General features: G+C 40.8%; 1 protein-coding gene across 2 annotated transcripts; it reads left to right on the top strand.

Annotated features, from left to right (window-relative positions):
• Positions 1 to 6,469: 6,469 nt before the first annotated feature.
• LOC127966184 (protein PRRC1) lies at positions 6,470 to 19,575 on the top strand. Of its 2 annotated transcripts, XM_052567021.1 has the most exons (9): positions 6,470 to 6,616; positions 7,899 to 7,972; positions 8,743 to 9,054; positions 12,674 to 12,816; positions 12,900 to 13,002; positions 14,032 to 14,195; positions 14,288 to 14,391; positions 16,334 to 16,436; positions 18,479 to 19,575. In XM_052567021.1, exons 2-9 carry the CDS (start codon positions 7,906 to 7,908, stop codon positions 18,686 to 18,688), a joined length of 1,206 nt encoding a protein of 401 aa, XP_052422981.1. In that variant the 5' UTR covers positions 6,470 to 6,616; positions 7,899 to 7,905; the 3' UTR covers positions 18,689 to 19,575. The 2 variants fall into 2 exon arrangements, with proteins under 2 accessions (XP_052422981.1, XP_052422982.1); XM_052567022.1 differs by lacking the exon at positions 7,899 to 7,972 and having other exon boundaries at positions 6,516 to 6,616.
• The last annotated feature ends 620 nt before the right edge of the window (positions 19,576 to 20,195 follow it).

Below are 20,195 nucleotides of genomic sequence, written 5' to 3'. Positions count from 1 at the left end.
TGATAACACCACGCAGCCAAAACAAGCACTGCTGACAGACACTATCCCTGCTGAGCCCTGCCCACAGAGCTCCTCACAGACTGACTGTGATGTATCAAAACAGCTACAAGATTCAGCACCCAAGGACGACTTTCTGGAAAACAGCCAGGGAAGCCAGGACAACATATCACAGTCACCAGAAACACAGCCCATCTCACCAGACACATTATCCCTCTCTCCGGCATCTCCACTTCTGTGCTTCTCACAGAAAATGGAGGAATTGGTGTATGTTGGGACTAAACTCTCCCACTCATTCGCTGCTAGCCCGCGATATCAACAAAAAAATGGCAGGCCCCCCAACCACCAAAGACTGTGGGCCCTGTTCCTGTGAGAGATCTCCGACAGCTGCCACAACGCCAGGGCCCAAACCCTCTATCTGCTGAAGGTGAACCAAAAACAAGCAGCTCTCAGTGATATGTGTCGGGTCCCCACTATAATAACAGCAACATTCACAAATGCCTACTGAACAAGCGGGAACCCAGTGTGCCTGTAGCTTTCTCTATTTCAGTTTTATCACGTGATAGAAAGTCTAAGGCCATCTCAAGCCGAAGGGCAAACTCATCTAATCTGCGGCCTATTATGCATCAATCTAAGATTGATGTAAAGACGCAAAGCACAGCCATCAAGTTAGTATCTTTAAACATTTCTAATCAATGACTTTATAACCACAAACAATCTGGATTTTATGTTTCTAAACGAAACATGGCTAGAAGACAGCTGCAGTGCAACAATCCTAAATGAAGCAGCCCCTCCTAACTTCACTTACATGAGTGTTTGCAGGACTGTTAGGAGAGATGGAGGTGTAGCTGCTCTATTTAAAGATGTCTATCAATGCAAGCATGTGTCATTTGGTCAGTACTTGTCTTTTGAATATGTGCTGAAAGGGTCTCCACTCATTCTGTTATTCTGTATTTACAGGCCTCCAAAATACTCTCCAGCCTTTGTTGAAGAGATCACAGAAATGTTATCAATGATTTCCTCAGAGTTTGACTGTTTTGCTATTGCAGGGGATTTCAATATTCACATAGACAATGCAGAAAACAAAACTACAAAAGAAATGATAACGGTTCTAAACACTTTTGACTTGACCCAGCATGTGCATGGACCCACACACAAAGGTGGACACACTCTGGATCTAATCATCACTAGGGGTCTAAACATTTCATCCATTTTTATTAAGGACATAGCACTATCTCATCACTTCTGTATTTCTGCTACCACTGAATCTAGATCGGTCTCTGTCAGAAGGAGATGCATTAACGAGAACACAAGTGTACTATTTATGGAGGCTATTTCTTTAACACCAAGCATTTCTGCAGACTCTGTTGATATTCACTCAGTTTATAAATGTTTACCTGGATGACATACTGATTTTTTCTTCATCTCTCCAGGAACACGTTCAACATGTCAGACGAGTGCTCCAGAGGTTACTTGAGAATGGGCTTTTTGTCAAGGCGGAGAAATGCGTATTCCATGCACAGTCTGTTCCCTTCCTAGGGTATGTCGTCTCTTCCGAGGGAATACGTATGGACCCTGACAAAGTTAAGGCTGTGATAGATTGGCCATCTCCAGATTCCCGTAAGGCCCTACAGCGTTTTCTGGGGTTCGCCAATTTCTATCAGCGTTTCATTCGCAATTTCAGCCAACTAGCCTCACCTCTGACAGCCTTGACCTCCCCCAGTACTCCGTTCAGGCGTTCGCTAACCTCAAGAGCCGCTTCATTTCGGCTCCCATCCTTGTGGCCCCTGATCCCACACGGCAGTTCGTGGTGGAGGTCGACGCGTCAGAGGTGGGGTTAGGAGTAGGAGCAGTGTTGTCCCAACGTGCTCAGCACTCGTATGGGAGGTCGAGTCGAAGGTCAAGACGGCCTTACAAGGGGTAACGCCTCCGTCCGGTTGTCCACCGAACCGTTTATTTGTGCCGGAGGAGTTAAGGTCCGAAGTTGTCCAGTGGGGTCATTGTTCTAATGTAGCTTGTCACCCAGGGATAAGTTGAACTAATGGGTTGGTTAGACAACGGTTCTGTTGGCCACGTATTGCTCGTGATGTCCGCAATTTTGTTTTGGCTTGCTCAGTTTGCGCAAGTGGTAAGTCATCTAACCGACCTTCTGATGGGCTTCTTCAACCGCTGTCTGTCCCTTCGAGACCCTGGTCCAACATCGCTCTAGATTTTGTTACCGCCCTCCCACCCTCTAATGGCATGATGGTCGTTTTGATCGTAGTGGACCGGTTCTCGAAGGCGGCACATTTCATTCCCTTGCCCAAATTATCTACAGCCAAGGAGAGAGCGCTCACTGTCCTAGATCACGTCTTTCGGCTTCATGGCCTCCCGGTAGACGTGGTTTCTGACAGTGGATCTCAGTTCATATCCAAATTTTGGAAAGAGTTTTGTAAATTATTAGAAGCGTCAGTTAGCTTGTCTTCGGGTTATCATCCCCAAAGTAACGGACAATCTGAGCGAGCCAACCAAGATTTAGAGAGGACGTTGCGATGTTTGGTCTCCAAGAATCCTTCTTCCTGGAGTCAACAACTCTCTATGGTGGAGTGCGCCCACAATTTGTTGCCATTGTCGGCTACGGGCCTTACTCCGTTTCAGTGTAGTTTAGGTTACCAGCCACCAGTTTTTCCCAGTCTGGAATCTGAAGTCGCGGTCCCCTACGCTCACGCGTTTGTCCAGAGGTGCCACCGCACCTGGACCAGAGCCCGTGAGACTCTGCTCCGGGTGAGGGAGCGCACTAAGGCCAAGGCCAATCGCCACTGGTCAAAGCCTCCTGTTTACGTCGTGGGTCAAAAGGTGTGGCTTTCTACTAGTAACATTCCTCTGCGTTCCGTTTCTAATAAATTAGCTCCCAAATTTATCGGCCCGTTTACTATCACCAAGTTCATTAGTCCGGTGACAGTCCGCCTTAAACTACCTCCTGCGTACAAGAGGATACGCCTTTCATGTGTCCAAAATTAAACCCATGTTTTATGCACGTATTAATTCGCCTACTCCGGTTCCCCCGCCGCCGCGTCTCGTAGATGGGGAACCGACTTATTATAATTTCTCCGCCCAAGTAGCCACTCCGCCCAAGTAATGTAAGCTGTTCTCCTACGCCTAGTGAGAATATAGTTCCCAGTATTTATACGATTAAAAATGGGCTCTGTCTCATATAGCCTTATTATTTGTACACGCTGTGACTATACAGATCACAACATGTAAATAGGAAAATGTTTGCATTATTTTGTCACTTATTGGGATTACTATGCTAACAGTATCCATTTACATCCAGTCTTTGTGCTAAGCTAGGCTAGCAGTGGGTGCGTCAAATAACACTTACAGAACGCACAGAAATTAAAAAGGTATGTATGGACTTATCTAACTCTGGGGGATACTGTGAATAAGCTAAAGTCCCAAAAAGTCGGAGTGTTCCTTTAAGAATGAATGATATCTCTATTTTTATAAAAGCTCCCGAACAAAAACATTATATATTTTTATGATAGGCAACGTGAGCTAAACTCTCAAGACAAGGCTTGTGACTGATAACATAAGTTACTAAATAAATACACGATTGTGATAGAGAATAAGAAGCTGACTTATTATTTCTTCAAGCGGTCATATTTACCATGTTTACTATGATAATGTCTTTTGCATCGCTTATAAATATTTCTGCCTTGTTTAGTGATTATAATCCACATTGGATCAAGTTATTTCAAACACTCTCTGCTGACTGAAAGTGAGTTTTGAGCTTGACTCATTTAAAAAGTCTTTAATACTGGTGTTAAAGCTGTTATCTCTCTGAAATGATCCACAGCGCTGACACTCTCTAGATGCTGAGAAACTCCACCTTTGTTCATAACTCCTCCTCTAGCCCCAGCTGGCCCACTTTGGCCCAAGGTTTTCGTCGGGCCAAAAACCCTGGCCCTTGGCCCCAAGGAAGCCCTGGCGAGGCACGATCAAGCCCCAGAAGTGACTGGCCCTGGCACGCACTAGCACGCCCGGTTTAAGCTCGGCAGTGGATACGCGGCCATTGACTCCCTCTGCCAATGCATTGATGAAGTTAATAGTTGGATGTGCCAGAACTATCTTCAGTTAAACAAGGAAAAAACTGAAGTCATTGCATTTGGAATCAAAGATGAAGTGTTCAAGGTGAATGCATACCTTGACTCTAGGGGTCAAACAACTAAAAATCAAGTCAGGAATCTTGGTGTGATTCTGGAGACAGACCTTAGTTTCAGTAGTCATGTCAAAGCAGTAACTAAATCAGCATACTATCATTTAAAAAACATTGCAAGAATGAGATGTTTTGTTTCCAGCCAAGACTTGGAGAAACTTGTTCATGCCTTTATCACCAGCAGGGTGGACTATTGTAATGGGCTCCTCACTGGCCTTCCCAGAAAGACCATTAGACAGCTGCAGCTCATCCAGAACGCTGCTGCCAGGATTCTGACTAGAACCAGAAAATCTGAGCATATCACACCAGTCCTCAGGTCCTTACACTGGCTTCCAGTTACATTGATTTTAAAGTACTTTTACTCGTATATAAGTCACTAAATGACCTAGGACCGAAATATATTGCAGATATGCTCACTGAATATAAACCTAACAGAGCACTCAGATCACTAGGATCGAGTCAGTTAGAAATACCAAGGGTTCACACAAAACAAGGGGAGTCTGCCTTTAGTTACTATGCTGCCCGCAGCTGGAATCAGCTTCCAGAAGAGATCAGATGTGCTAAAACACTAGTCACTTTTAAATCTAGACTCAAAATTCATCTGTTTAGGTGTGCATTTATTGAATGAGCACTGTGTGATGTCCGAACTGATTGCACTATATTTTCACTGTTTTCTTTTTGTGTGTTTTTTTTTTATGTAAAGTCATTTTTCTAACTGCTTTAAATTCATTTTAAATAAGTAAATGTTTTAATAATTTTTAAGTTTTAAAATTGCTTGTTTTATTCTTATTTTTTTTTTCTTCATTATTTTACTTTATTTTATGTAAAGCACTTTAAATTACCATTGTGCACGAAATGTGCTATATAAATCCTTGTAAAGTTTTCTGAAAATTCCTGTCATTTGCACATAAACTGACAGTCACCACTGATAAGCTACTACTAAATATTGTAGGAACCTAATTTTCTGTAAAGTTGCTTTGCAATGCTTTGTTTCGTAAAAAGCGCTATACAAATAAACTTGAATTGAATTGAATTGCCAAAAATGTGACCAGTAAAAAGCGGTAAGTTTAGTCTTGTTCATACATGTACATATGAATTAAAAATGATTAGTGTTGCATAGTAATATATCCATTTGACACTATATATTTTACCACAAAGTATAGGTTATAAACCGATTTCCTTGTTTACATCAAATGTATAATTCCTCTAATAATTCATATATAGCGTTTCCAACTGCATTTCCTGTTTACCGTGGTGTTGACGCCATTACGTAATTACGTTGCAAACCAATGAAAAGACATTTGGGCTGCAGCCAGGGATACTTGTCTCGTCTATTCCACAATATAACATCAAAATTAAAAGAAGAACTTCTGATTATCTTGCCGTGTATACTGTCGAACTCACTGCCATTGCTTTAGCTCTTAATTGGTTGGTTATGAATTATATTGGGGGCATAAACAGAGCTGTAGTTGCCTCAGACAGTCAAGCTGCATTATTAAGCATAAAAACAGGAAAGTCATGCAGACTAGATCTAATTTACAAAGTTTACCATATATTGTTCCAGCTGCATAGTAAAGGTGTTTATGTTCAGTTTGTTTGGGTCCCTGCCCATGTAGGTATTGATGGAAATGAAGAGGTGGATATTCTAGCTAAACAGGCCTTGAAATTGGATGAGGTTAACATCAATGTCCCTCTATGCAAAGCTGAAGGGAAATCTATTATTCAGGAAAAAGTGATTGGGATGTGGCAAGAGCAGTGGGATAATAATGACACTGGCAGACATCTTTACTGTGTGCAAAGAAATGTGTGAGGGGGAAGATCTAGGGATGGAAGTAGGAGAGAAGAGGCAGTGATGACACGTTTAAGAATTGGCCATTCAGGTCTCAATAGATCTTTACTCCGTATAGGGAAACATCAGACAGGAGGTTGTGATTATTGCGGTCAGCCAGAAACAGTTGAACATGTCCTAATAGAGTGTAATAATTATATGGAAGAGCGTAGTTGTTTAACATCAGTCCTATATAAAGAAGGGAAAGCGCTTACTTTAGTTAATTTATTAGGAGATGTATCTAAAACTGTTAAAAATCAAGTTATGAGGTTTCTCAAAAATACGGGGTTGTTCTACCGTATTTAATATGTACATATTTATATAATAAGTATGCGCATAGGTGAATAATTCCCTCTGACTATTCTCGACGACCACACTCCTGTCTGGTAGATGGCGGTAAATGCACCTTAAGTTGGTTTGCCAACCGCCAGTTAAACTCTAAAAGAAGAAGAAGAAGAAGATACTTGTCTCGTCCATTGACAGCTTTCGACACGGTGGCACTGCGTGACGTCATCAGCAGCGCGCGTCCGTGCCACAGTGTTGTCTCTCATTATCAGCTCCAGTTTTAACTTTTACACTCAGCTTGATTGCGTCAGGTAAGTAGCATCTCACTCGATCTATGATTCATGATTCATTTCGTAAGTGAAGATTGTGTTGAAACGCAGTCAGATATCGTGGTTAGCTGGGAGATGCTGTTAGCTTGAAGCTAAACTCGCAGAGACATTCGTGAGTTTAGCTGCAGATTTGTATACAGTCTCAGATTGTGAATAAGATCTCGCCAAGAGTGTAATCGAAGTGGAGTGTGTGTGTTTTGACTGTAATAATCGATCAGTGCCAGTGTCCATAATAAACAGTACACCGTCATAGCCATACTGCAAACTTATTATCCGTTTCATCCGGTTATTAATAAAACTACCGGTAACGTTACTCATATTATGAACATGAGATATCTCAATGATGATGTCCTGATCAGACAGAGGTTAATCACTTCTCATGTTCTCCGGTCACAATATCCAAACATTATTAAATAAAGAAAAACTTCACTTATAAGAAGCAGCTGACGTATGATATTAAGTCTTGTTTTCTGAAAAACGTATGAAAATTTTGTTTTTGCTTAAAACAAGAAGTATTGTCCAACAGAGTCCGAAATATATATATATATATATATATATATATATATATTTTATATATATATATATATATAAAATGATCATTATTTTTCCATTTGACCTATCAAATAGATTCATCGTGTTTTATGCATAAATGAGCTTCATTTTGATAAATTTTCCCAGAAACTCAACAAGACCAAAATATTAATCTGGAAACAAACAAAACCAATCTTTGCTTTGTGTTGCTTGAAGACACACAACAGTTATGCTGTCGCTTTATGGAAATATTTTTGTTGTCAAAGTTGAGCAAAAACAGACAATATTGTGTTAGTTTCTGGCCGATATTTATTTTTGTTTTACACAAATCAAGAAGAATATATATTTTGCACTATAGTCAGTCCAGATTATCCCCATCAGTCAAATGATAGTTTCATTTTAAAGGGATAGTTCACCCAAAAATGAATGTTCTGTCATCATTTATTGACCCTCGTGTCGGTCCAAACCTGTATGTGTTGCTTTCTTATGTCGAACATAGAAGATATTTTGGAAATAATATTTTTGGAAATTTACCATGTAAATCAATGTCAACCACCAACTGTTTGATTTCCAGCAATCTTCAAAATATCTTCTTTTATGTTCAACATAAGAAAGCAACACATACAGGTTTGGAATGACACGAGGGTCAATAAATGATGACAGAGTGAACTATCCCTTGCTGATCTTCTTCTGCTTGTCATATTAACTGACACCTGGGTTTGATGTTCTTCAGAGTGAAGATGATGGAAGAGAGCGGCATAGAGAGCACCCCACCAACCACCCCTCCACCACCCCCACCCGCCAGCGGTAACACACACACACCCTCCACCACCCCCACCCGCCAGCGGTAACACACACACACACACACACACACTCATATCGTGTTGGAGTGGGTGATGTAGATCTGAAATAACCTGATAAAGAGAGATCAGATGCAATCCAACCATTATATCTTCTGCATTCAGAAAACACATTGTGCTAATTCTCAGATCTGTGATGAAGTTTACATTCGTGCATGTGTCATGAACATGTCATTGTTTACTTTGTCTATTGTGTTAGAAACTGGTCAGTCGAGTACACTGAATATTTAAAACATTCTTCTCGCAAATAGATCGGCTTTTTTCCCCCTCAGATGTTTAATCAAGGCAAAAACAACAATCAGAATGAAATAATTATTTCTGTAATTAATCACAATAGCCACCTGAATGCACTGGGCACAGCACTCATGTTAAAGTTTTGTTCAGAGTACATGTATCATTGTGGGCTGATGATACATGGGGCAACTTTTAGAGCAGTGTTGCTTGGCTCCTTCCCTTTGAGAATGGGTACGATTTTCTGTCTGGATAATTAAGATCAGTTGTGGGCTGTGTCTCACCTGTTCACACGTTAACGAGCTCCTAGCTCGTTTTTCGTACTATATCTTCATGGTTATTTCCATAGTTGTCATGAACTTGCGGTGAACCGATTGAGTGGCTGGTCTGGCCTGACTGAGGTGTGTTGTTGTGGTTTGGCTGTGGTCAGGTCTGGTGTCTGACACGGCTGTATCAGTGTTTCATGTGTGCTCTTCTTGTGTCCAGGTGTCCCCGGTCCTCAGAGTCCCCCCGGTGTCTCAGCTTTTGTCCCGGGAGGTTTCTCTAGCCCTGTTCCTCCAGTGGCTTTGACCTCCATGCAGTCTCCTGCTCCTCCTCTGTCTCTGAGCGGTCCGTACGGTGCCCCCGCTCCGCTCGGCGCTGCTGCCCCTCTGGGCCCCGTCCTCTCGGCCCCGCCAATGGGCCCGCCCAGCACCGGCTTCTCTGTGAGCGCAGGATATGACATCACCCGTGGCCACGCGGGCCGCACCCCTCAGACGCCGCTGATGCCCAGCTTCTCCAGCGCCTCACCCATGCCAGGTCTGAACTGTTAGCATTAGCCACAACCTTCTGAGATCCGCTCACTGAAACCACAAACAGATGTGTGAGATATAGACTCCTGAGGCTTTCACTGGTTCTTGGTTCAAAACACTGATAGAAATTTAGAGACTTTTCATGCAAAATTAACAATGAGGTAAATTAATTCAGTGTACACAGACTGAAGTAGTTTAAGTCTTTGGTTCATTTAATTGTGTAATTTTTAATTATTTAAAATATTTACCAAAAACCCACCAATCTCAACAAATTAGAATATGGTGACATATCCAATCAGCTAATCAACTCAACACCTGCAAAGGTTTACTGAGCCTTCAAACTGGTCTCTCTGTTTGGTTCACTAGGCCACACAATCATGGGGAAGACCGCTGATCTGACAGTTGTCCAAAAGACAAACACCCTTCACAAGGAGGGTAAGACACAAACATTCATTGACAAAGAAGCTGGCTGTTCACAGAGTGCTGTATCAAAGCATGTTAACAGAAAGTTGAGTGGAAGGAAAAAGTGTGGAAGAAAAAGATGCACAACGAACTGAGAGAGTCACAGCCTTATGAGGATTGTCAAGCAAAATCAATTCAAGAATTTGAGTGAACTTCACAAGGAATGGATTGAGACTGGGGTCAAGGCATCAAGAGTTCCACACACAGACGTGTCAAGAGATTTACTGAACCACAGACAACATCAGATGCATCTTACCTGGGCTAAGAGAAGAAGAACTGGACTGTTGCCCAGTGGACCAAAGTTCTCTTTTCAGACGAGAGCAAGTTTTGTGTTTCATTTGGAAACCAAGCTCCTAGAGTCTGGAGGAAGGGTGGAGAAGCTCATTGCCCAAGCTGCTTGAAGTCCAGTGTTAAGTTTCCACAGTCTGTGATGATTTGGGCTGCAATGTGATCTTCTGGTGTTGGTCCATTGTGTTTTTTGGAAACCAAAGTCACTACACCTGTTTATCAAGAAATCTTGGAGCACTTCATGCTTCCTTCTGCCGAGCAGCTTTTTGAAGATGCTGATTTCATTTTCCAGCAGGATTTGGCTCCTGCCCACACGACCAAAAGCACCAAAAGTTGGTTAAATGCCCATGGTGTTGGTCACCAGACCTGAACCCCAGAGAGAATCTATGGGCTATTGTCAAGAAGAAGATGAGAAACAAGAGACCAAATAATGCATATGAGCTGAAGACCACTGTCCAAGAAACCTGGTCTTCCAGACCACCTCAGCAGTGCCACACACTGATCACCTCCACGCCACGCTGAACTGAGGCAGAAATTAGAGCAAAAGGAGAAACTACAAACTAGATATGCAGTAAATGAACATACTTTTCAGAAGGCCAACAATTCACTAAAAATGTTTTTTTAATTGGTTTCATGAAGTATTGTAATTTATTTTGATCGGTGAATTGGTGTATTTTTGATAAATGTGAGCCAAAATCATCACAATTAAAAGAACCAAAGACTTAAGGTACTTCAGTCTGTGTGCACTGAATTTATTTGATACATGAGTTTCACAATTTGAGTTGAATTACTGAAATAAATTAACTTTTCCATGAGATTCTGATTTATTGAGATGCACCTGTACTGGGGATGTCGTGGCCTAATGGTTAGAGAGTCGGACTCCCAATCAAAGGGTTGTGAGTTCTAGTCTCAGGCCAGATGGAATTGTGTGTGTGGGGGGAGTGCATGTACAGTTCTCTCTCCACCTTCAATACCACGACTGAGGTGTCCTTGAGCAAGGCATCGAACCCCCAACTGCTCCCCGGGCGCCGCAGCATAAATGATGAACACTGCTCCGGGTGTGTGCTCACAGTGTGTGTGTGTGTGTGTTCACTGCTCTGTGTGTGTGCATTTCAGATGGGTTAAATGCAGAGCACAAATTCTGAGTATGGGTCACCATACTTGGCTGAATGTCACTTCACTTCACTTCACTTCACTACTGTGGGTTTCTGTTGCTTTGCGTTCATCTAGAAAAACAGTGCTCGTGATCTCACTAGATTCATAACATAAATCACTTATAAACCTATTCCAACAAATGAGAATGCATCAGCATATTTATAAATATGCATTTTGTTTGAAAATAAAAGTTCAAACCCTCACTCTGAGTTTGCATGTGGCCAAATATTAACTTTAAATGGATTGAAACGTCATTGAATCCTGCTGTAAAGTGAAGCATGGCCAGGCCGTTGGCTCCCTCTGCAGGGGTTTGTTAGAATACATGATATACTAAACTTGGTTTGGTTCATAATGATAACAGGCATATTACATTATGTATTTTAAGTATCATTCAATAAAACCATGTGTTTACTCTTGTTTTAATACTCATTGCCTCATTGTTAGTTTCTATATATATATATATATATATATATATATATATATATATATAGTCCTATTAAAGCCTGTTTTTCCACTTATGTCTATTTTTATTACAAAAAAAAAATCAGATTACTCAATTATCAAAAAAATGTGTAGACTATTTAATTAGCAAAATAATAATTAGTTAAGGCCCTAGATTAGCTAGTTAAAACAAAAAACTGCTGCTTTGTTTGCATTTTATAATTAAAAGACAAATGTTTTGTAATTGAACATATCTTAGAAACAGTATTAAAATATTGTCTTGTTCTTTAAAAAGTCCTTGAAAGTCTTTTAAACGCGGTTTAAAAGTTGATTACCAAAGGCATTTTCTTCACTTTATACAAGCATTTTCTACAAAGATAATTAAATGTATGTCATCTAATGAAATGCATGCATCATGTCAAATTCTTACATTTAATCAAATTCAACTAGAAGACAATATAGGCTGTTAGCAATCAAATGAATCCACTATCAACAAGATCCATCTTTGCACTGCAGAAGTGGCACAGAAACTGCTCCAGAAATGTAGTTCCACTTAAAACTAAAATGACGTAGTTGGCGGTAAGTCCCTGTCATGATGAGTGAGTGAACCATTCGTTCAAATTCGTTCAGAAGACTGATTCATACAGGAGCGAAGCAAAGTGAATCCTTCTGAATGGGTGTTTAATTCCTTCATTCAGTTGATCTGTCAGACACAAAGCCCTTACACAGAGATGCTTCGGGTGTGTGTTATGACAATCCATAACCTCAAGGCAAGTTTATTTATATAGCACATTTTACATAAGTAAAATAATGAAGAAAAAAAATGACAAGAATAAAACAAGCAATTTTTATTTTATAAAACAAGCAAACTTTATTTTAAATTATATATTTTTTTTACTGATTTTAAATGAATTTAAAACAGTTTGAAAATTATTTTACATAAAAAAAAACAGTGAAAATATAGTGCAATCAGTTCGGACATCACACAGTGCTCATTCAATAAATGCACAACTAAACAGATGATTTTTGAGTCTAGATTTAAATGTGACTAGTGTTTTAGCACATCTGATCTCTTCTGGAAGCTGATTCCAGCTGCGGGCAGCATAGTAACTAAAGGAGGACTCCCCTTGTTTTGTGTGAACCCTTGGTATTTCTAACTGACTCGATCCTAGTGATCTGAGTGCTCTGTTGGTCATTTGGAGATAAGGCTAGGTAAATCAGTGAATGTAAGGGGATGATGGGTCATTTCCTGTAGTTCAGATGTGATTGTGTTCCTGCAGGGATCATTACCAATCCCATGATGCAGCAGCCGGTGTCTGGAGGGCTAGACGTCAGCTCGCCCATCACGTTCCCTGAGGACACTGAAGACCCCAGAGGGGCTGCGGACGACAGCGCACCCGGTGGATTATGGGGCTTCATCAAGGTACCGGACACATGTGTGCAGTGTAAGGCCAGGACGGCGCTCTGTAGCCGTCTACGTCTGACGCTCTTGTGTTGTGATCTCAGGGTGTAGCCGGGAACGCCATGGTCAAGACCGTCCTGGATAAAACCAAACACTCTGTGGAGTCCATGATCACCACACTGGACCCTGGGATGGCCCCGTACATCAGTGAGTGTGTGTGTGTGTGTGTGTGTGTGTGAGGACACAGATTTATATAAAGACATGGGTATTAGTGATTTATGAGGACACTGTAATTCAAGGCTTTAAGGACAGACCAAATGGTGGTTGTTGTTTTTTTTGAAATGCTCTTGTTTAGCGATCTGTGCCTCTGTACATACGGACTCAGCAATAGTGCGCACTCTTTAATTCACAGAGAAAGATCTGCAGATGGAGAAGTTCTTTGAGCACGTTTCTTATTTCTACATGTTATTTTGCACTATTGGTTAGAAAATGTACTATTTATTCAAGTTTAAGTTATCTGATACTTAATTTCCATGACCTAAATTCCTGATTCATCAATCAAAATTATTCGTCTGAAAATAGAAAGAAAACTAAACCGAACCGCGAAAAGGCTGAATAATATGAACCGAACAATGACTAACACGATCAAACAGAGGCACGTAATAATGCAGCAATCATGTCTGCAGTGTGAGAGTGTTTAAAAGAGGAAGATGCAGAATCATAACAAGCTCTTAACAGCGACAGCGAGAGACGGTTAGGTTACTGTATGATGATTGAATCATGATTGAATCATGAAACAGCAGAGGGTTACATTTTCTCATGCATGCACACATTGCATGTATTCTGACAGTGCTGGAAAAAACTGGAAAAAGCTAATTTTAGCAATTTAATTAATGCAATGATGAAAAAAATGGAGGAAAAATGTGAAAAACTGTGTTAAGTGTTCGGCCTTCGGCTCAATGTTTCATTTTGTTCAACTTCAGCTGCAGCCAAGAATTTTCATTTGGGTGCATCCCTACTAAATATTCTTAAGAATTAAAAGTTTGTTGAGATTTTGGAGTGTGTAGGCCTTCTTGCTTTATTATGCTGTATATTATGATTATAAATTCAGTGGCATAATATAGTCTTAAAATGACAATAATACCACTCATCGAACAGCAAAAAGTTATCGTGACAGGCCTAGACAACGCAAGCTTCATGTTCTCTCATCCTGATGGGTTTGTGTGTTTGTGTCAGAGTCTGGAGGAGACATGGACGTGGTTGTGACGTCAGATAAGGAGGTGAAGGTGGCCGCGGTGCGGGATGCGTTTCAGGAGGTGTTTGGTTCGGCCATGGTGACCGGAGAGGCCGGTCAGTCCAACATCGCCCCGCAGCCGCTGGGATACGCCGCAGGGGTCAAGGTGAGCACATCAGACCAGCGCTCTGTGATACGACATGAACACTGAACCCTGAGACTTCAAACGTGTGTGTGTGTGTGTGTGTGTGTGTGTAGGGAGCTCAGGAGCGCATCGACAGTCTGCGGCGGGCCGCTGTCATTCATGAGAAGCAGCCTGTGGTGTCTGTGGAAAACTTCATCGCAGAACTCTTCCCAGACAAGTGAGATCAGTTTATCCCCCGCTCCACGCTGTCCCATCCATTTATCACAGAACAGTGTCTTCAGTCGATCACAATACACATACTGTTACTAGGGATGAACCATTCGCTCAAATCACCATCCGATTCAGTTCAGAGTTTTCTTTTAACAAAATGAGATAAGACATAAGATTTATAAACAAAATGTGTCCTATTATTATTTCTTGGACACAATGCTGCACGTTTCTTTGTGCAATTTAAATATAACACTACAATAATTTACTAATATAGCACTTGCACATTATTGCTTTTTTGTCTTATGATTGCTTCTATTGTCTTTATTTGTAAGCTGCTTTGGATGAAAGTGTTAGCTAAATTACACTAAATTGAACTTTTAAGACAAGCCCCAAATAAAATAAATCTCTAACACATAATCTAATCTAAATTAGATGGTATGAAGTCCAAATTTGAAGCATAAACAGAATGGTCTGACTTCAGTTTTGTGAAACTATTCATGAAAAAATATCTACATGAAACAGAAACAGACGCGCTGAACGAGACGCAGATTCACTCTGTGATACAGTAATTCATGTTGGTTAATAGAACACGCGCTTCCCCACAAACCACGCTTAGAATCATTTATCCCTTAGTTGACTGATTTTTACTCACTGCATAAAGTGGGGGAAATATTTATTTAATCCCCAGCTGATTTTGTAAGTTTGCCACTTACAAAAAAATGAAGGGTCTGTAACTTTTATGGTAAGTTTATTTTGACAGATAGAGACACAATACCAACCAAAAAATCCAGAAAAAACACATTATATAAAGGTTAGGGATAGATTTGCATTTCAGTTAGGGTTAGGTGAAATAAGTATTTGATCCCATACAAACCAGCAGGAATCCCGTCTCCTATAGATTGGTTACGTGCCCCAGATTAGTGCTGCCACTTTAAGACGTTTCTCCTCGTGTCAGCTTGTTAGGTGTTTAACACACCTGTCTGTAGATCTGCACGAGGCTGGAATGGGCTACGACACCATCAGCAAGAAGCTTGGTCACAAGGAAGACAACTGTTGGTGTGATCATTCAGAAATAAAAGAAATACAAAACAACTATCACTCGGCCTCAGTCTGGAGCTCCAGGCAGATCTCACCTCATGGGGTAAGGATGATTATGAGAAAGGTGAGGGATCAGCCCCGAATTACACGGGAGGAGGTTGTTAATGATCTTAAGTCAGCTGGGACACATGGATGGAGGACATGTACTGTAAAATCTTGGAGAACCTCCTTCCCTCAGCCAGAACACTGAAGATGGGTCATGGATGGGTCTTCCAGCAGGACAGTGACCCGAAACACACCTCCATGAAGGAGTGGCTCCTGAAGAAGCACGTTAAGGACATGGAGTGGCCAAGCCAGTGTCCAGACCTCAATCCTATAGAGAATCGGAGGAGGGAGCTGAAACTTTGAGTTGCCGAATGACAGCCAAGAAACGTTAAGGATTTAGAGAGGATCTGTAAAGAGGAGTGGACCAAAATCCCTTCTGAGATGTGTGCAAACCTGGTGATCAGCTACAGGAAAAGTCTGACCTCAACAGTGCTGGTCAGCAGGGGTTAATTTCTTTGTAAGTGGGAAAGCAAACTAACAAAATCAGCTGGGGATCAAATACAAAATTTCCCCAATGTATTATTAGTAAGAAATACAAAATATATATATATTTTTTTCAAACTGGGAAATACTTAAAAAGAAAGCGAGTGAAGAGCGTTCCCATCACTGAAGCAGTCTGTGAGAGCAGTCCCCCACACAGTTCCTCTCTCACATCATATCTGCACCCTGTTGTTTATAAAGAGGGAATTCAGTCAATGAAGCAAACGTGCCGGGAAGAGCTTCATGTTGAGCTCTTGTGAGAGAGTTGTGCTTCCTTTTCTCATGATAGGAGAATCTGAGCAGTCTTGTTCACGCTCTCTCGTCAGGTGGTTTGACATCGGCTGTCTGATCCTGGATGATCCAGGGAACGGGATTCACCTGGAGACGTTCACTCAGGCCACACCTGTGGCCCTGGAGCATGTGCAGCAGGTAACACTACTTCCTTCTGAGGAGCTGTTCAGAGTAATACAGTGAGTGTTTTCTCTCCCTTCGTTCGGTTTGCTTCGGCACATGTGAACGTGGCTAACACGCTCTGATCTGCACTAGAATAATCAGACCAAACTCTTCGGCTGTGGTGAGAAATCAGCAGCCAGGTATTCCTGCAGCTCTTTGGGGTGCCCTGCAGTTGCCCCTGAAATAACATCACATTATCGAGAGAGACTGACTGGCATATGTTCATTAGTAATTCAGCAATCCACCACTATCAGTTGACCACTATTAAATGACTACAGATAACGCCATTTGACCAATTCTCGGTTTTCATAGGCTACGACTTTTAACTAGTCAACTTGTATGTACATATGTTTTGAAATAAAATGAGGAAAATGCTTTAAAAAGATTCTCAAAAGTCAAGGTAATTCAAAGTCAAAATGACTGAAGGTATAACACCAGTAGACTATTATTAACTGTAAATGCTCTGTAAAATCATCGTCAGCAGCTTCCATGGTGAAAACATGAAATATCAGTCTCTTGCAGCTTCTCATGCATGAAACACCATTCTAAAAACACTGCGCTCAAGTTAAGGATGCTGGTCAAACCATGGCTTTAGTGTTGTTAGACTTGACTTTGTGGACCACAGGATTATTTTATCCCGACTTAAATGTTCAATCGGCATATCAGGCACAGTTTTGAAATGGTTTCAATCCTTCCTGTCAAATAGAAGTTTTTCCATTACCCAAGGTGCTTTTTCATCCTCGATGGCTCAACTTAATTGTGGTGTACCTCAGGGATCAATTTTAGCACCATTATTATTTTAGATGTATATGCTACTTTTGGGATCTATTATTAGTAAATTTGGGGTATGATACCACTACTATGCAGATGAAACACAACTTTACATACCCATAAAACATAATAACTCAGCACTCAAAAGTCTGGAAGCCTGTTTGCAAGAAATCACAGTATGGGACACAAATAATTTTGTTACTTAACAACGATAAAATCCAAATCATTCAATTTGGGCCAAAATAACATTCAGGTTGGAAACTCCTTCAACCTCGGTGCACTTACTCCACATATTACTCCAGATGTCAAGGATCTTGGTTTCCACCTGGATTATAGCCTCAAATTAGACAAACAAATTAAAACAATTAATTTATTTCTACGCAACTTGACTATTGTAACTCTTTGTATGTTGGGTTTCCTCTCTCTTTCATTTCTCATCTTTGAATGGTCCAAAATGCTTCTGCCCGCCTACTCACGGGTAGTCAAAAACAAGATCATATCACACCAATTATATGTACTACATTGCACTGGCTACAAGTCCGGTATTGAATTGATTTCAAAATTCTGCTATTTGCCTACAAAGCTCTTAACAACTTAGCCCCTAAGTATCTCTCCGATTTACTCACCATTTACAATCTGGCTAACTCACTCAGATGCCAAAATGGCCATCTTCTGTGAATACCACGGTCCTGTCCTGGGCAGTAGCTGCTCCTAAGCGAATTCAAATCCAGGTTCAAAACGCATATTTTTCTCATGCCTTTTAATTCTCCATAATGTGTTTACTTGCTTTTACCCCATTGTAATTAATTTTTTACTTTGTACGCCACTTTGGCCAACAAGCTGAATTTAAACATGCTTTAGAAATAAAATTGAATTGAATTGAATTGAAAATCACCCAGTCCTAGCCACAATAAGGCCATGGAGATAAGGTGTCAATCCATCTTGAGAGATGAGATAATGAGGAACAGGGACTGCAGATGCGTTACAGCTAACTCTGGCACAACATTGTCCCTTTTAAATAAATAACCAAAGAGAGGACGGTTTTAATAACATGCGACTTGCATAAACATTTTTGGTAAGCTTTGAAATGTTGCCCAGTGAAAGAAACATTGTAACAGTCAAGTTCCTGTTTCAGAGCAAAGCAAATGATCTGCAGGTCTGAAAACACTAACAGCTAAGGAGCACCCAACTCAGTTTAAAGCGATGTATGTTTAGTGCTGTCATACTAAACTGCCGGTGTCCTTCAGGCCCAGGCGCTGACTCCTCCAGACTATAACCTGCGCTGGTCCGGTCTGCTGGTGACGGTCGGGGAGGTTCTGGAGAGGAGCGTGCCCAATGTCAGCCGCACAGACTGGCACCAGGCCTTCACAGGCATGTCCCGCCGGCAGATGATCTACTCCGCCGCCAAGGCTCTGGCTGGCATGTACAAGCAGCGCCTGCCCTCCAGGACAATGTGATCTCTTACACCGTCATGTTACACGGATCACAGCTTCCCAGAATCACACGAGAATCCACATCCATGTGTTTTCAGTCATGTGCCATAACAAGACTGAGTCCACTCTAAATGCCAAAAGAAAGAGAACCGTTATTTTCTGCATCAGGTCTAAAGTAAACCAGTTACAGGGCAGAATATCTAATATCTAACTTTTAAATTATTAATCAAATTGATTATCATGTCCTTGATATTATATTTGAGTTTGATTGATAGTAGTAATTGGCAACGTCCAAGTCTCTACAATGGAATTTGATGTGAATGAAACGACAGATGCATTTGATGTCCTTCAGCAAGACATCTGTGCTCCTTCAAATAATCAGATCTCACCAAGGAAAGGTGATTCTCAAATTCCTAATGCTTGTGTTTACATTTACAATCAAATAATTTGACTTGCAGATTTTTTTAATTGAATAGTTGAATATATAATTTTGATGTTAAGGTTTTGGATTTTATTTTATAGCATTTTGTTTTCAGCATACATAGTTCCAGCATTGTGTTTGTCTGCATGTCCGTTTCTTTTTCAACTCCATGTTAGTCAGGGTTTACTGCAGTCAGATGAAATCAGATCAGCAGCTCTTCTGTTACTGTAGATGTTGTTACAGACTGAAATGCTGCAGATGGGTGTTAGCGATGATGTGCAGCAGGATCATGGGCTGCCGGAGCATGACCTCTGAGGGGCGGCTGATGTGTAGCACATGCTGTGTGACTGAAAGAGTTCATGACAAATCCTTTAAAACTGTCTTTGTATGTTTATAAGATTTCTTCAAAACAACTGTGGATGATTTTATTCCATAGCATTTTACAAAAGTGCCTTTGACCAGCAAACAAGTAAAATCTTTTTGTAAAGCACCATGGTTTTCTGTTGTGTTTTTTGTGTATTCAGTACCTTTAGAAAACTTGTCATGTCCTCTTTTTACTTACAAGCAGAGACGCTTCTGAATTACTTGTTTGTAGGTTTATTCCCCAACAAGCTCTGTGGTGCATTCATCTGCATTCACTATCAGTTTGGGGTGGAATTTATCTGTCATACAAATGGAAGATGCAGTTTAGTTTATTGTGTTTATATATGTGCTCCTGTGGGCTAGGGTTAGGGTTAGGGTTAGGGTTACACACATAATGGTAAAAGAAAATCGTATATCCTGAATGCACTGTAAGGGTGTACTCACTCTAGGCACAGTTGTTTTGGACCGAACCCGAGCGTAATTTTGACTGGGGGTTGTGATTTGGGGGTCAAACGCACTCTGGTGCGGTTCAAAATGCTTAGTGTCAGAGAGAGAGAGAGATATATATATATATATATATATATATATATATATATATATATATATATATATATATATATATAAAGATTCTCAATTTATCCAGAATCATACAGCTCTAGTTTACATGTTTATTGCTGCATATAATAGATATACTGTGTTATATAGATATATAATAGAAGTTTAATTTAATAAAGCACAAGTTGATTT

The sequence above is a fragment of the Carassius gibelio genome, chromosome B10 (assembly GCF_023724105.1).
Source record: "Carassius gibelio isolate Cgi1373 ecotype wild population from Czech Republic chromosome B10, carGib1.2-hapl.c, whole genome shotgun sequence".
Lineage (NCBI taxonomy): Eukaryota > Metazoa > Chordata > Actinopteri > Cypriniformes > Cyprinidae > Carassius > Carassius gibelio.
Note: the sequence above shows the minus strand (reverse complement) of the source record. Positions and strands in the feature narration are given on the sequence as shown.

What these genes read in the sequence shown, in the direction of transcription:
- LOC127966184 (XM_052567021.1), top strand. Translation starts at nt 7,906, where the DNA reads ATGATGGAAGAGAGCGGCATAGAGAGCACCCCACCAACCACCCCTCCA. An exon ending in CAGCGCCTCACCCATGCCAG is followed by an intron (nt 9,055 to 12,673) that starts GTCTGAACTGTT and finishes GTGTTCCTGCAG; the next exon opens with GGATCATTACCAATCCCATG. An exon ending in CCCTGGAGCATGTGCAGCAG is followed by an intron (nt 16,437 to 18,478) that starts GTAACACTACTT and finishes GGTGTCCTTCAG; the next exon opens with GCCCAGGCGCTGACTCCTCC.